This window comes from Atractosteus spatula, chromosome 13 (assembly GCF_055471065.1).
Source record: "Atractosteus spatula isolate fAtrSpa1 chromosome 13, fAtrSpa1.hap1, whole genome shotgun sequence".
In the NCBI taxonomy this organism is placed as follows: domain Eukaryota; kingdom Metazoa; phylum Chordata; class Actinopteri; order Semionotiformes; family Lepisosteidae; genus Atractosteus; species Atractosteus spatula.
This window is the reverse complement of record NC_142718.1, coordinates 22195516-22209494: the sequence shown is the minus strand read 5'-3', so window position 1 is coordinate 22209494 and position 13979 is coordinate 22195516. Positions and strand designations below refer to the sequence as shown.

At 37.0% G+C, this 13979-nt stretch overlaps 1 protein-coding gene across 1 annotated transcript; it reads right to left on the bottom strand.

Annotated features, from left to right (window-relative positions):
* Positions 1-8965: 8965 nt before the first annotated feature.
* Positions 8966-13417, bottom strand: mstnb (myostatin b). Its single transcript, XM_088931234.1, has 3 exons — positions 12940-13417; positions 11318-11688; positions 8966-10255 (listed from the first exon to the last, which is right to left on the bottom strand). Exons 1-3 carry the CDS (start codon positions 13310-13312, stop codon positions 9875-9877), a joined length of 1125 nt encoding a protein of 374 aa, XP_088787360.1. The 5' UTR covers positions 13313-13417; the 3' UTR covers positions 8966-9874.
* Between the last annotated feature and the right edge of the window lie 562 nt (positions 13418-13979).

Genomic DNA, 13979 nt, shown 5'->3' with positions numbered 1-13979 from the left:
GACACATTTACTTTGTAAGGTTTGCTATTACAAAGGCCATATCCAAATAATTACCTAAAGGCAGGACTGAATTCATAAAACATGCTCCATGTAAAAGTGGGTGACATAACATTATTAAAAAAATTACCATTCAAAAAGCAACATTGTAACATAAAACATTTTTAATAAGATAGAAGATATTTTAATGGTTTCATTTAAATATGGTTCCACAATTTACTTAAAATGATATTACTTGATCATACTTTGTAATATGTTTTGCAGTCCCATTCTTGTAAATTGTTAGTGTTTGTTGTGTTTTTACTGGGTCTGATGTAAGTTTTGTGCTGAATAGCAATGGGGGGAAGAAACTGTATGTTAAATTAAGATCTCTGTAAATTGTTTAAAAAACTTTGCAGGACTGAGAAGCAACTGGGAATACTGTAACATAAACTGCACCTGTGTTTTCTATCATTTCTGTCCGTCATTTTTGTGGATCTTGTTTTTGGGGATCTCATAAAGCTTATTAAATTGGTAATGATGTTGGTAAATATTAGCAAAGTGAGAATACTTTTTATAAGAAATGTATGTGTAATGAGAGTAATATGAAAGAAAATAGATATAACAGGGTAGATAGAAATTCAAATAATCTGACTGGTCTCATAAGTGGAAGTGAATGACAGTAATAAACATCACACAAAATGTAGCAAATCTGCACACGTACAGATTTTACTGCATAACCTCTCTCCATCTTCTAGTCATACCATTTTGTTTTTAGTCCTCTTTTACTTTTCTGTTATTGTAGCCACTCAGGATGGTTCACAATGTAGTGAAATATATCATTGTTATAACATACTGGTGTGCATTGGCCTTTTGCATGTAACTGGGTAATTATTCAGTGTTCTTAATTCTGGTGGACAGCAGACAAAAAAAAGTCTTTCTAGCTTTGTCTCTGTCAGACAGGTTGCCTGCTCCAGACCATTACAGATGGTCCAGATGTGATGCTCAACCTGGAAAGTAAGTTTCCCCTTCATATCCCTTTGAGACATGAGTGGCCTCATTACAGTGCTTAAGGATGAATACTGTACTTCAGCTGGATATGACAAACGTATGGCTGATCCCTTACCTGTTCTTTTGGAACCTGCTGGCTGATGTTTTGTTCTGGAGGCTGTTGATACTCCCCGATGTCGATATGTAACATTCTTTAAAATGTTTTGACATCTGCAAACAAATAAGACACTTAAAACTTTGTAACAACTTAATGGATAAATCCAAAAGACCAAAAGTAGGGATTCTGATACTGTACACACGGCAAGGTCAAGGTGCTTTTCTGAGGGTAGCAGGTAGAAGTGTCTCTTTTGATCTCTCCAGTTCACTGTAATTTATTTCCCTGTTTCTTTCCCTGTTCCTTAATATCAGTTCCTGGGTTCTTAGTGAGTTAATTTAGTTAGTGCCGATTTAAATCTTGAGAAACTGAACAACCTGCAGTATATATACTAAATAGCAAAAGAAACTTTTATTTTAAAAAATCATTATTTTTATAGCGGTGTGTTCTTAGTAAAATAATATATATGGATTTCTGTTATTTTGTGACTTGGACTGTTCCCTAACCACTCAATCACCTCATTGGTGACCATGATCAGTGGGTAAGGGTGATGAGGCTGTTCATTCTGTTGGAGGTCAAGCCTCAGGAAAACCAAGAATGAAGAACCCAGAAAGGAACCAATGTCTCCCTTATTAACTCTAAACGCCTTCTTTGGCATCAGTACATTGGAGGCTGACTACTGTAAGTCAATGTAATGCACACTGCTGACATCCAGCTTTTTTTAAATTGTCACCTTCAGTTTCCATTAACATTTTTTGTGTGTGAACCATTGTTTTAGTTTACTACCATCAGGTGGCAAGAGTGAAGCTACTTTCCACCCAAACATGTGTCAGTTTAAAACTTAACATAATGGCAGATGCACTGCAGCTTTAATCATCAATCTTTGTAAATTTATAGATTTACAGAAGCCTAAATAAATGTGTTTTGCCTGAATGGACACATCTTTACTTCTGAAGCGAAGCATATTTTGGGGAGCCAGTCAGGAGAAGTAAACTCTGCTTACAAAGAGACAAGCCTAGATATGAAGTAATCAGAGGATCCATTTTAAAAGAAGTCAAATGTGAACTAGAAAATTGAGCTATTTCAAGATGAGCTGAGTACAACACTAGTGGAATTGGAGAAGGTTCATCTCCTTGATGTCTGTCAGTATTGAAAGTGCTTAGAACAAGGTCATGGGGATTTTGCATTAAAAACAGGATGAAGTCTCATCAGTATGCCAGAGAATGCATTGGAGGGGATGGAGAGTATTCAAGAATAGGATTATGTTTGTCATTTTGGTAAAGACCTCCTGTCGTTCATTGGAGAAATAAGGCAAAGTGTCACAAATATGAAATGACCTCAAGATTAATTTACCTGTAGTGCCTGAATATGAAGAGAATTCAGAATCTGTGGACAGATTGGGAAGGAGGACAAAAGGATAAACTGTCCTGTCCACATCTTGCCCACCAGCACTCAGGAAAGGACATTCAGAAGCTAAATTTATCATGGCATTAATTAAAGCAGTCAGCTCTGGAGTTTATGTGAAACATATGTTGGAAATCAAGAGTAGACATACTGTACACTCCCTATGTTAAGAAACATTCTCAAGGCACACTACAAGGAAGACAGTTAATCAGATTTATAAAACTCTCAAGACCCTAAAGAGTCAGCACCGAGCTTTATAATCAGAGCAATTGAGCTAAAAGAAAAGCTTATAAAAATATATATATATATGACAAATATCCTCACGGGATCAATAAAGTATCTATCTATCTATCAAATATACAGATGCAATACAGTAAAGATCTTATTCATTGAAAATTTCTCTGTTCAATTGAGACTGGACTTTTGAATGATGCTGTATGGTATCAGATAAAGCCTTACTTGAATAACATTGCAGTCACAGATGAAGTGTTGATTGAAAAAGTGAATGAGGCTGCAAATCTTGAAGGTGCCAGATGTTAAAAATAAAAGAAAGTGATTTCTGGGAAATATCCAAGAGTGAGCTCCGGACAGAACTACACGCCCACGGCAGTCAAACACTTGCCAGTGGACCAACAGAACCAAAGGAGGCCTTCCCTTTCAAAGAGAATTCAAGTGCATTGCCAAGAACCCAAACCAATAAGCTGATCTAGGACCTCATGGCAAGGGTTGGAGAAATGTAAAAAGTTTTTCTTGCAGCAGTAGAACTCAACCATGACGTAGGGCTCCAGGCAATTGACAGAGAGAAGGGCTGTAAAAAATGCCAGGAGATGAAAGCAGGAAAGGCATAAAATCACTGTTATCGTTGTGGACAATTTGGACAATTTTGTCATGTATGCAGGATGAAAAGGCAACAATCAGAAAATGGGGATGGGCTGCCATCAAGACAAAAGCCCTGGTACTGTAGTTCTATACCACATCCCCTCTACACCAGAGTCTTCCAGAGTAACAGTAAACAGCAAGTTTATCCCCATGGTCATCCAAGGTAGCATAGTAAATGAGACCTGGAGAAAACAATACCTAACTCCAACCAATTGTGGAGCCGCAATGACCTGGAACTCTGACAGTGTCTGCTGCCAGTCAAAATTCCTTCATTGGCTGGATTGAGGTGAGATTTCAGGTTGACATTGATTCAACTCCAGCACAGACATTGATAGCTACAATTTTAGTATCAAATGACCCAAATGTTGTTGAGGATCCAGTTTTTGGCTTTAATATGATAAAGAAATATTGAATTTAGGGAACAGTTACAAAGTCAGATGTTATTCAGATGGTATGTGCTGCATTCTGAGTACCTGCAAAGACTGCAGAACCTTGGTTAAAGCTTTTACAGACCTCTGACACCACTATGTAGGGACTGTAAGAATGGGATAACCACTGTCTATGGTCATGCACCAGTGGGAAACATGTGTGTCGTAGCAAACACCACGAAGTGTGACATTTTGGATCAGCACATAACTCTGGGTCAGCTCCAAATGACAAAAATGGCATATCCAGCTGCAGTTCAACCTGTAGACAATCAGGAGCAACAGGGGGAGCAGAAATCAATCGTTCTTGTTGTTTGTCTAAACCCCAAGAACAATAACTGAAAAGAAGAGATACTATGTCACACTGTGAAAACAAATGTTAGCAGAAATGGGACCCTCCAGTGAACTTAGATCACTTAAGCCATACTCAAGAGGCAGATGGTCAGAAATGAGTGTAATGTTCTTGCCTTTCATTAAAACGATGTTGGTTGCATTCCATTCCATAACATATCAAAACGTATCAAACATGTTCACACCTCTTTAGAAAACTTAATTCCAAAGCCCTTGTACCAAGAAGTGAAGGAGTTCCTGCAAGATTTACTAAACAGAGGGTGGGTAGCACAGTCCAGATCACTGTATTTGTCTCCTGTGGTTTGTTTAAGGAAAAAGGATAGAAGTTTGAAGCTCTGTTGTGACCACCCTTTAACAGCTTTTATTACCCCCTGTATCATCTGGCATCACCTGCAAATAAACAATATTTTTATATATATGTAGTCCCTTTAACGAGGGAATACAGATGGGAATGACAGTCATATTGAGCTTGAGAATCAAAATCTCCAAGAACTTAATGAAATTGATTACATTTGATGAGAAAAACAAACCCCCACAGTCTCTGTGACCATATCCCCAAAGGGAAAGGCATCTACCAAGTATGCTGACTTTGGGGCAACCTGCTACTTTAAGCCAAGACCTTAAAGTGAAAGATGTTCAGATAGCAGAACAATCCTGTTTCTTTAGCCAGAGCTTTTGGAGAGCTTAGGATACAATGAGCAATGTTTATTAATATTACATTGTTTCATATGTTAGAATCATGAACTTGGATATACAGGTGCTGTAGTGTTAAGTGTTTATTCTACTATGTTAGCATGTACAGTATGTTGGAAAAATGAATGGCAGCTCAAAGAGATTTTTTTAGAGTGGACCAGAAAACTTAGTCTGGTTAAGAAACTAATAACATTCGTAATAGAATTATTAGCATTTTAGAATGGTAATTGTAGAGTGACATTTAATATTCAGAGTGTAATTCACGCTGTTAAAAATGTTTTTAATTGTCGTGTTCAGTTTCCACTAACATTATAGCGTGTGAACTGACCACAGTTTTAGTTAACTGCCAGGCGGCACAAGCGAGGCTGCTTTTCACCCAAGCGCGTGAGCATCAGTTTAAAACTGAACATAACAGATGATGCCACACTGTGGTGAAGTACAGCAGCTTTAATTATCAATCTTTGTAAATTTACAGTTAAGCTATTAGTCTAAATGTCATAAAAGATGTGTAAATACATAAGAATGAATTGGTGACCTTTTTATTTACTTAAATGTCTCTATTTCAATTCTAAACCAAACAGATCCAGTTATAAAAAAGGGTGGTAATGACATATTGTTAATAAAATGTTGAGTTACTGTACATAGGGTTCAAGAATATGTTCTAGTTTTTATTTTGATTTGTATTGTATTATTATTATGTAAGTTTTAGTTAGCAAAATTCAACAATGATTCTAATACACATTGAAGTGGTATTCATGTGGAATACAGTCTATATTTATTCATAAGTTAAGTGATTATTTTATTCAACTTAGTATGGAGCTAAGAAATGCTTGGGATGGTACCATGTAGACAGACATAGTGAAACCTGTTTAATTGTATACATGAGGAAGTGATAAGAATATTTTCCATCAGTTTAAAACTGAACATAATAATAGATACTAAACTGTGGAGATGCACAGCAGCTTTAATTATCAATCTTTGACAATTTAAATACTTACAAATACCTAACTATACAGTATGTGCTGTCTCTGAATGGATGAGTGTCTTCATTCCTTAAAGTGCAACATTGACAACTGTCATTTGTTGTCTGTGGTGTTCACAGTCCATCAATGACAGGTGATGATCCAGGAGACTACGAGTAACCACACCTCACCATCATCACAAGACCATCATCATACCCTGTCTTTGTGATCATGTTAATTCTTCCAGTACAGTTGCATCAGAAACACCAGGTTGCAGTTCAGCTGTGAGAAGGGAACTACAGTAAGTAGTCATTGTTTCAGGTCAGATAACAGGACCGTGGTGCTACTAATGAAGGAACAGAAAGAAGTGCTCTGGACTCAATAGCAGTGCAATCAAGGTTTTGTGTAGACTACCCTGAAGAATGTCAGTATGCGATGCTGGGAAAGAAGTGTCTAGTCACACAGAACTCCATTTGTAGTTTTTGACGGCAACCTGACTACATAGTGATGTTGTGACTACAGTTGTTGATCAAGTACTGGGACCTCACATGCTGCCCTTCCTACAGGCTCATCCTGACATGACAACATTCCGTCAAGACTTCACATGTCCTGCTGGTCATGCAACTGGCCATGTAACAGTGGCTTTCTTGCACAATGATATGAATGAATATGAGAAGAGATGAACATGATAGTTAGAGCACAAATGCTCTACTCACCAGGCTTGAGCTTCATTTAATATTTTTGGGATGATCTAGAAGAACATACAGTATCTACAGTATCTAGGGCTCAGAGACATTCTTCCAGGCTGTACCTGGGGAATGGGACAGAATCCCTTAAGACAGCATCTACAACCTGTTGCAAAGCTTCTATCTCAGATGTACAGTTTGTATTCCATCAGTGCCCATTCTGCACTACTAGCCTCTGTATTTCATAGATAGATAGATAAGACTTTATTGATCACGAAGGGAAATTGAGGTGTTTTTATATGTTCATACTGTATGTTCCCTGTTGATGACACCTGTTAATCAGCATAATTAATTTATTAGTACTTTAATATATTTGTTGAATCTGTTCAATAAAATATCAGTGCTCCTGCTACAAAACAAATGTCATTTTCTTGATAACTTTATGAATCTGTTACTGTTTATTTTATTGGCCAGTATATACTTTTTATGCTTATCTGGTAATTTCACCAAAAGAAAATTTTTAAAGATGTAATTTGCCTTGACAAATATAGTTTCTAAATGTTGGATTGTTGGATTGTAGCATCCTGTTTAACTTCATTCAATTAGATAATAAATGGAAAGCTGACTCCTTCATGTGCCCTTACCCATGTAAACTAGCGTAACAAAGAGTAAGGTTTATTTTTTTATTAGTATTTTACCTTCAAGAAATGAATATGAAATACGACCGGAGTGTCCCACCATATAGTGAATCCATCAGTGATTCTTCTGAACGATCATACTGTAGTCCAAAACTAAACCTGTAGAAGAAGCTGGTCAAATCATATTAAACAAGGTATAACTCTCACTAGAGCTCTGATTGCCCTCTACTGGAAGAAACTGGAGGGAATTTGCTACTCCCTACCATTGCAATTGATTACTGTACATACAGTATGTGAGAAATCATAATGAGTATATTTTTTCTGATTTTGCTTGTTCTAGCTGTGGCCTCTGTGTTTACTTTTGAGAGAATATAAGTCATGAATGCCTATGAAACATTTTCGATGATGTATTTTGAGTCCCAATTGCATTTGATTGATTTTTCAGATGCATCTAGTGCCTGAGGATTGTTGGGTGACATCCACCAATTTGAGAAATGTGGTGTCAGTTCATGGCAGCAATGACTTCAGCCCTTCCTAGGTTTGTATAAAGTAGGAACACTTCTTGAACCTTTTGACCTTGCTTGCAGTTTCATTGCCCCAAAATACCATTCTAGGCTGATTATTTTCTCATAACATGCAGTTTGGTTACCTGTGAAGCACATACTGGTTTTACTCTGTTTCACATACCAGTCGGAAGATTTTGGAGAATATTTTCTTTGACTTTCATTTTTTTATCACTACTCTTCAAATATTAGTAGACAAAAGGTAGATCGTAAAAGTGTTGCAGTAGTTTCGTTTGGGAGAAGGATTGTTTTTTCAAAATAAAATGATTTTTTTAATACATTAAAAATAACTTAATTGGTCTTCTTCTGCAATTGCTAAATTTTAAATCATTGTTTCATTTTGCGCCTGTGTCTTCTCTTGGGTTTAAAATTAATTAAAAACTTCTTATGTTCCAGTTCACTTCAGAAATGAGTTTCTAAATGCTGAAGTAAATTTCAGTATTAAATTAGTTTTAAGGCAAAAATAGCTTTTCTAATTATTTCTACAAATTAAATTACAAAGAAACACAAGTCTCTCACAATAATTATGTGGGAAATCTCTCCTGGAAGAAACCTACATTTGTGTTGTAAAGCTTGTTTTAGTCAACTAATTAACAATAGAAAATAGCCTAAAGCTCTATGTAAGAAATTACTGTAAAGGCTCCATAAATCAATTATCTTCACATAGGAAATTACAAACTGTAATATACAGATGTGGTAAATGTTTACATATCATGTTTGTAATTTTCTGCATGACAAATCCATCATCAGCAGTGAAACATTTCATGCATATTCTTGGGAGAATGTAAATCCTTACATGACCTGGAAAATAAGGTTACAAAACCATGTGATGAGTTATATAACCAAGAAGGATCTGTGTGAAACTAGGAGAAAGTAGCCAGCAGGAAACTGAGATATGAATATTGGTGCTTAGCAGTCCATCACTTATATTTGCCATGGTAACCCAAAGACCTCACAAACTAGCAACATCTGTAGATGGCTCTACGAGTTTTGCCTGTGCACAGAATCTGCCTAATTAGTATATAAAATCTGCATTGGAGAGACTGATGTTTGTATGAAGAGTGGGAGAACAGCAAGACTCACTGATAAAACTTAAGCTTTCACTGCATGCCACTCACTGAGCTTTAGATTGTATATGGTCTAACTGTATGATCATAAAGAACACAGTTTGATCAAATTGGGCTCTAAGTTAGGCTTATATTATAGTTAATTAAAACAGTTTGAGAAAGCTCTACACTTTCTTAATATTAAAATGATTTCTGTATTAAAAAATAGCACTAATCTTAAAAGCAAGCACCTTTATTTGTATAACATATATAGATTTGTTATTGTACACTTTTCTCTACTTTGTGGTCTTATTATACATTTACCAACAATGGGTAAAAAAAATACGAAAATACTTATGGAAACAATGCCATGTACATAATACAAATGAGCAAACATATCAAAATCAGTTTTTACAACTTTTTGTAGCAACCATTTCTTTCTATTGGCTTGCCATAGTGCAAACTGTATTGTTTGAAAGACAAAAGTTTGAGCATGGTTTTAACATTCATCAGTTTTGTATTTCTCTGCCTTTCATACATTTACATGTGAAGGCTGCATTCTTAGTACTTCCCATTCAAGTCCATCTTTCCAGTAATTGTGATTAACAATAATTCAAGTGTGCAGGGCAGTTCAGGTGGCAATGTAATAGAAATGCTATAATTTACTGAACTATGATGCCTCTTATGTAAATAACATAAACTGAAGCCCTTACTGATGCATTTTTACAAAAGACTCAGACCCCGCACGTATTCATCTACAACTCCAACATTAAGCCTTTTTTAACTGACTTGTAGGCTTCTCAGTTCCATTCAGAAATCTACATACAGTATATGATGTGTACTGATAGTTTAACATAGGTTTTTGAAGCTTATGTTGAAAAGCGAGACAGTGAGGAAAAAGGTTCGTAAGGAGATGCCATGATCTTGACTGCTGCTTCCTCCCATCTAGTCCGAAGATCAAACTTCCCACAGCCGCGCACATTTGACTTCCTCCATCATTTTCAATGACTTGCTCAACAATCAGGGAGCATCTGTTGCTATTCTGGTTCTATTGCACAGTATTTTGGAAATGCGGGAATCACTGATAGATGAAATCTCTTAATTCTCAAGTCCAGCCTCAAGATGCAACAGGCTTCGCCAGCGGGCTCATGAGCACCCACAGCGATCTACCACCATGGAGGGGATCTTGCCGTAAATGATCTGTTCCTTCCCATTGAAATAGAGCATGTTGATGGGGGACATCTTGGCAGGGGTGCAGCAGGGCCCGGCTGTACCTCTGGGGTTTGCTTTAATAGCCAGGTGAGTGTGGGGGTACTTCTGCAAATGCATATACTCACATTCTCCAGAACAGTAATTGGCCTTGTACCGTTTGGGGGCAATAATCCAGTCCCAGCCAAAGTCCTCAAAGTCCACAGTGAGGGGATACCGACAACATCGGGACTCAGGTGAATTCTCATCACAGTCTAGGCCAGAGTCTCTCCTCAGCCTCTTGGGAGTGTCGGAAATCTTCACTTCCATAAAGGGCTGCTGTATTAAAAAACAAGTTAAAACTAAAACTGAGTGCAAAATCGAGTAGAAGTGTTACTCTACTGCTCAATACCTATATATGGGGAAAAAATATAAGACAAAGTGCTTTGGTATTACCTCTGTGGAGAGGGATTTTGATTATATTAATTATAATGAAAGTATATGTTTGTTATGCAATAGTTATGACTGACTGGAACGATGTATTCCGATGTGGCTTATATGCATATGTAGTCTTTTATACTCAGTCATTTATGATGCGGACGGTAGACGATGCCCGATCTTGCCATCTTTGACAATGTTATGTGCGGAGGTTTTTTTAAATGATGTTTTAACTTTCTCCTAAAAAATACTCGCTAACAAAAATGTTATTTTTCTAATTTATATACATCTTTTTGTTATAAATTTCAAGCGTTCTGATTTTTTAATATTTTAACTACAAGATTGTCGAGTATTTCTTACTTTGACAAATCTTCATAGCTCTGTTTTCTAATTTACAGTCTCTCTGGTACTTTACAGCAAAACATCCGGGAAAAGCAGCTGTGACTTACATAATCTCTTTCCATAATGGGAAATTATATTGACAAAATACCTGATCGATTTAAAAAAAGAAAAAAGCACCTTAAAAGATGGGTTGCACTTTAATATAATTACATAGATTATCAATAAAATGTCAAGTAGTAGATTTATTTTAACTCTAGAAGATGAACACATCATGAAATAACTATTAAAAGGATTGTTACTTAAATCTTGAAGTTTCAATTCACCCGTCATTGCAGAAACATTTGAATTTGCGCCTGGTTTTCGCAAATCCGTGAAATGTTTAAGACAGTGTATTAGGGGTGCTTTTCTCACCGCCTTTTCAAACTGTAATGTAGCTCGGTTTACATCGGTTTAATAAATAACTGACATTGTTTATATATTTCAAAAGACACAGATACTGTATGCCTTTTATCTACGCGTGTGGTTAAGCAATTGCCTTTGGAATCATGCATATAACGTATATTTTCGTTTCCACGTTGCCCTCCAAAAAAGGATTTAAAGAGGCATTACTTAATCACTTACCAGTCCCTCTTCTCCTGCTTCTGGTGAGGTAACCGCCAAGTCTTTTCCTGAGGAGTCAAATGCGTTTATCTCGATCCCCCAGTTAGTTTCTGGATGCTTAAGCCAGACTTGCAACACTTGTTTAACGTCTACGCTATGCCAAGAGGGGTTTCCTGCATTTATATCCAATTTGAGAGATCGGATTCTTATGTGTCTGTTTCCATCCGTTGCTGGTTTTAATCTGGAAATCTGCAGAAACACTGTGGTAGGTTCATCAGCTGGTCGGAGGTGTATCCAGAGCTGAGCTCGGACGATGCGGTTTGGTTGAATCTTTGGGCTGAATGAGAACAAGCAGCATTTTGGCTTCCTGTCCACCTGGACAGTGGAGTCAGCTTTTGGGAAAGCAAAGGAAAAATACAATATTCAGAGGTTATTAAAAGGTTAAAAACTACTGTATGAGATTAATTAAATGTACTCGGAGTAAACCTATGCTATACAGTATTACGACGTAGGAAATATATACAGCTAATTTAATAATGCAATGTTAAATAATCTTGTAAATATATTGCCACGTTCGGCAGCAAGATCTGTCGGAACTATGCAAGGATTTCTTAACTTATTTCGTTACCATGAATATGTGATGTTATAAATTATTATTAGTTCATATGCAATCTTGTGTTTGAGTTAAAAATTCGCCGCACAACTTCCCTGCCATTTCTAGGAATTAGAAATGTATCCTGTTTCGGAATCAAGTTACTTTAAATTATTTTGTGGAGCAGCATTGGGTGTCTTGAGACTCTCCTAATATGAATCGTGTTTTTGTAGCAAATGTTGCAAGTAGTTTAAGCCTGGTGCTTTAGCTAAACTGTTGAATGAATAGGCATTTCTAGGGTGATATGACTATACAGTACCTATGCATTATGTTATTGGTAGACTCTTCACTGATTAATCTAAAAATGTTTTAGGACATTCTGCACTTTTTACACAAGAGAACGGGATTAATTGAACAGGCAAGACAGTTGCACAGTTGTTTAGGAAATATAAATTTGGCTCAAGAAATACACGGCTTATAGCACTTAAGATAAAATTAAATGAAGAGCGCTTGAAATATATGAAATATAGTGCGCTAATAGTAAATGAAGCCTGTCTTGCACTGGTCTTTCCACTATAACTCTGCAGTCATTTCCTAAAACAGTACAGTATTTTATCATGGGAAAACTAACCCAAATATCATTATAAATCTTAGTGATTAAGAGCAATCACTGCGCAACAGGTATGCAGAACATCGAATTGTTGCGCACAACTTTTTTTTCCGAAAGACGACATTCAGGTGGTCGGGACACACACTATGTTGATCTGTTGAAGATGGTTTTTTTTTGCAACCAAACGTTTTATAGAACTACGATTAAAGGAGCAGTCCAGTCAGCAGAACAGCTGAAACTTCTCACTACTATATAACTGGAAGGTAAAGGGTACTTTCTCCTGCGACGCAAAGCGAGAAACACCAGATAACAGTAAAAATAATCTGTTGCTAAGCATTCGTATCTTAAACGCTACACCTCGACTTGAGTGTTATGAATGCTCTTTAATTTAATTTTATCTTAAGTGCTAGAAATAATAAATAATATACCAAGAATACTTACGCTCTGTAGCCATGGTCATGATTGTTTCTGTGATGGCATGGTCATCGTCCTCCTCTAGAGACGCGTCCTTATTATCATCCCCTAGGACATCATATTGGTCAAGCAACTCCCGTATTGGAGGAGCTTTGGGCAGCAGCTGCTCCACAACATTTCTGCTGATGTTTGGAGGTTGCTTGAGGCGAAGTTTGCTGAGAATTTGGAACTTAATGGAGTGCAGTCTCATAAGTTTGCTCTGCCGCCTGAAATCACAGGCAGAGCACTGCTCACCGTCTTCCACTGTGTCAGAAGGCTGTTGCGCTGTAATATTACCCAAACCCACTGAACCAAAAGCGACCAAGAGACCCAGGTAAATAAGGATCTGTGAATGTTGCATGTTCCCAGTGTTTGGTGCGTATCTCTCTTAATGTTTTGTATTTATTTCCTCTTATTTCAAAGCAGTGAAGAGTTTTCTATACTTTGAACCATCCACCACACCGATAGGTGTCATATATTTCAACTGGGCTTTTTATACCCCCACTCTGGTTACTCTATTGTGTCGTCAAAATTCAATGATTGGCTAGTCAGGCAACAATGAATCTAGCTGTCAGAGGTGAGATCCATTTCTGTCAAGGCGTCAGCTACCATAGCTGTGACTGTTCGATTTTATGAGACAACTGCGCAATATAAATCAAAGCAAGGGCTTTTTGGAATACGTGTTAATTAACTTCTTGAATCCTGGCGCTGTTTTGCATGTAGTGCTGTACTGGGGTAAATTACTTGCCACAATGCATTATTCATAAAACTTTGCTGATTTTTTTGTCGTCCGCATTCCACGCGACTTGGATTAATTTAAGTTTGTTGTTACAGTTTTGCACTTCGCTGTTTGTGGATAGTTTTGGCACACGACTTGTGTATCTTTTTCAAAATGTACACGTTGAAATTCAAATCTTGCAGTTGCGGTGAGAAACATCGATTTCACGGCTGAAGTAGAAAGAAGTTAGCAAACTGGAGTATTTGAAGTATTTTTGAGCCGCTGCAATAGAAACCATGAAGTGTGACGT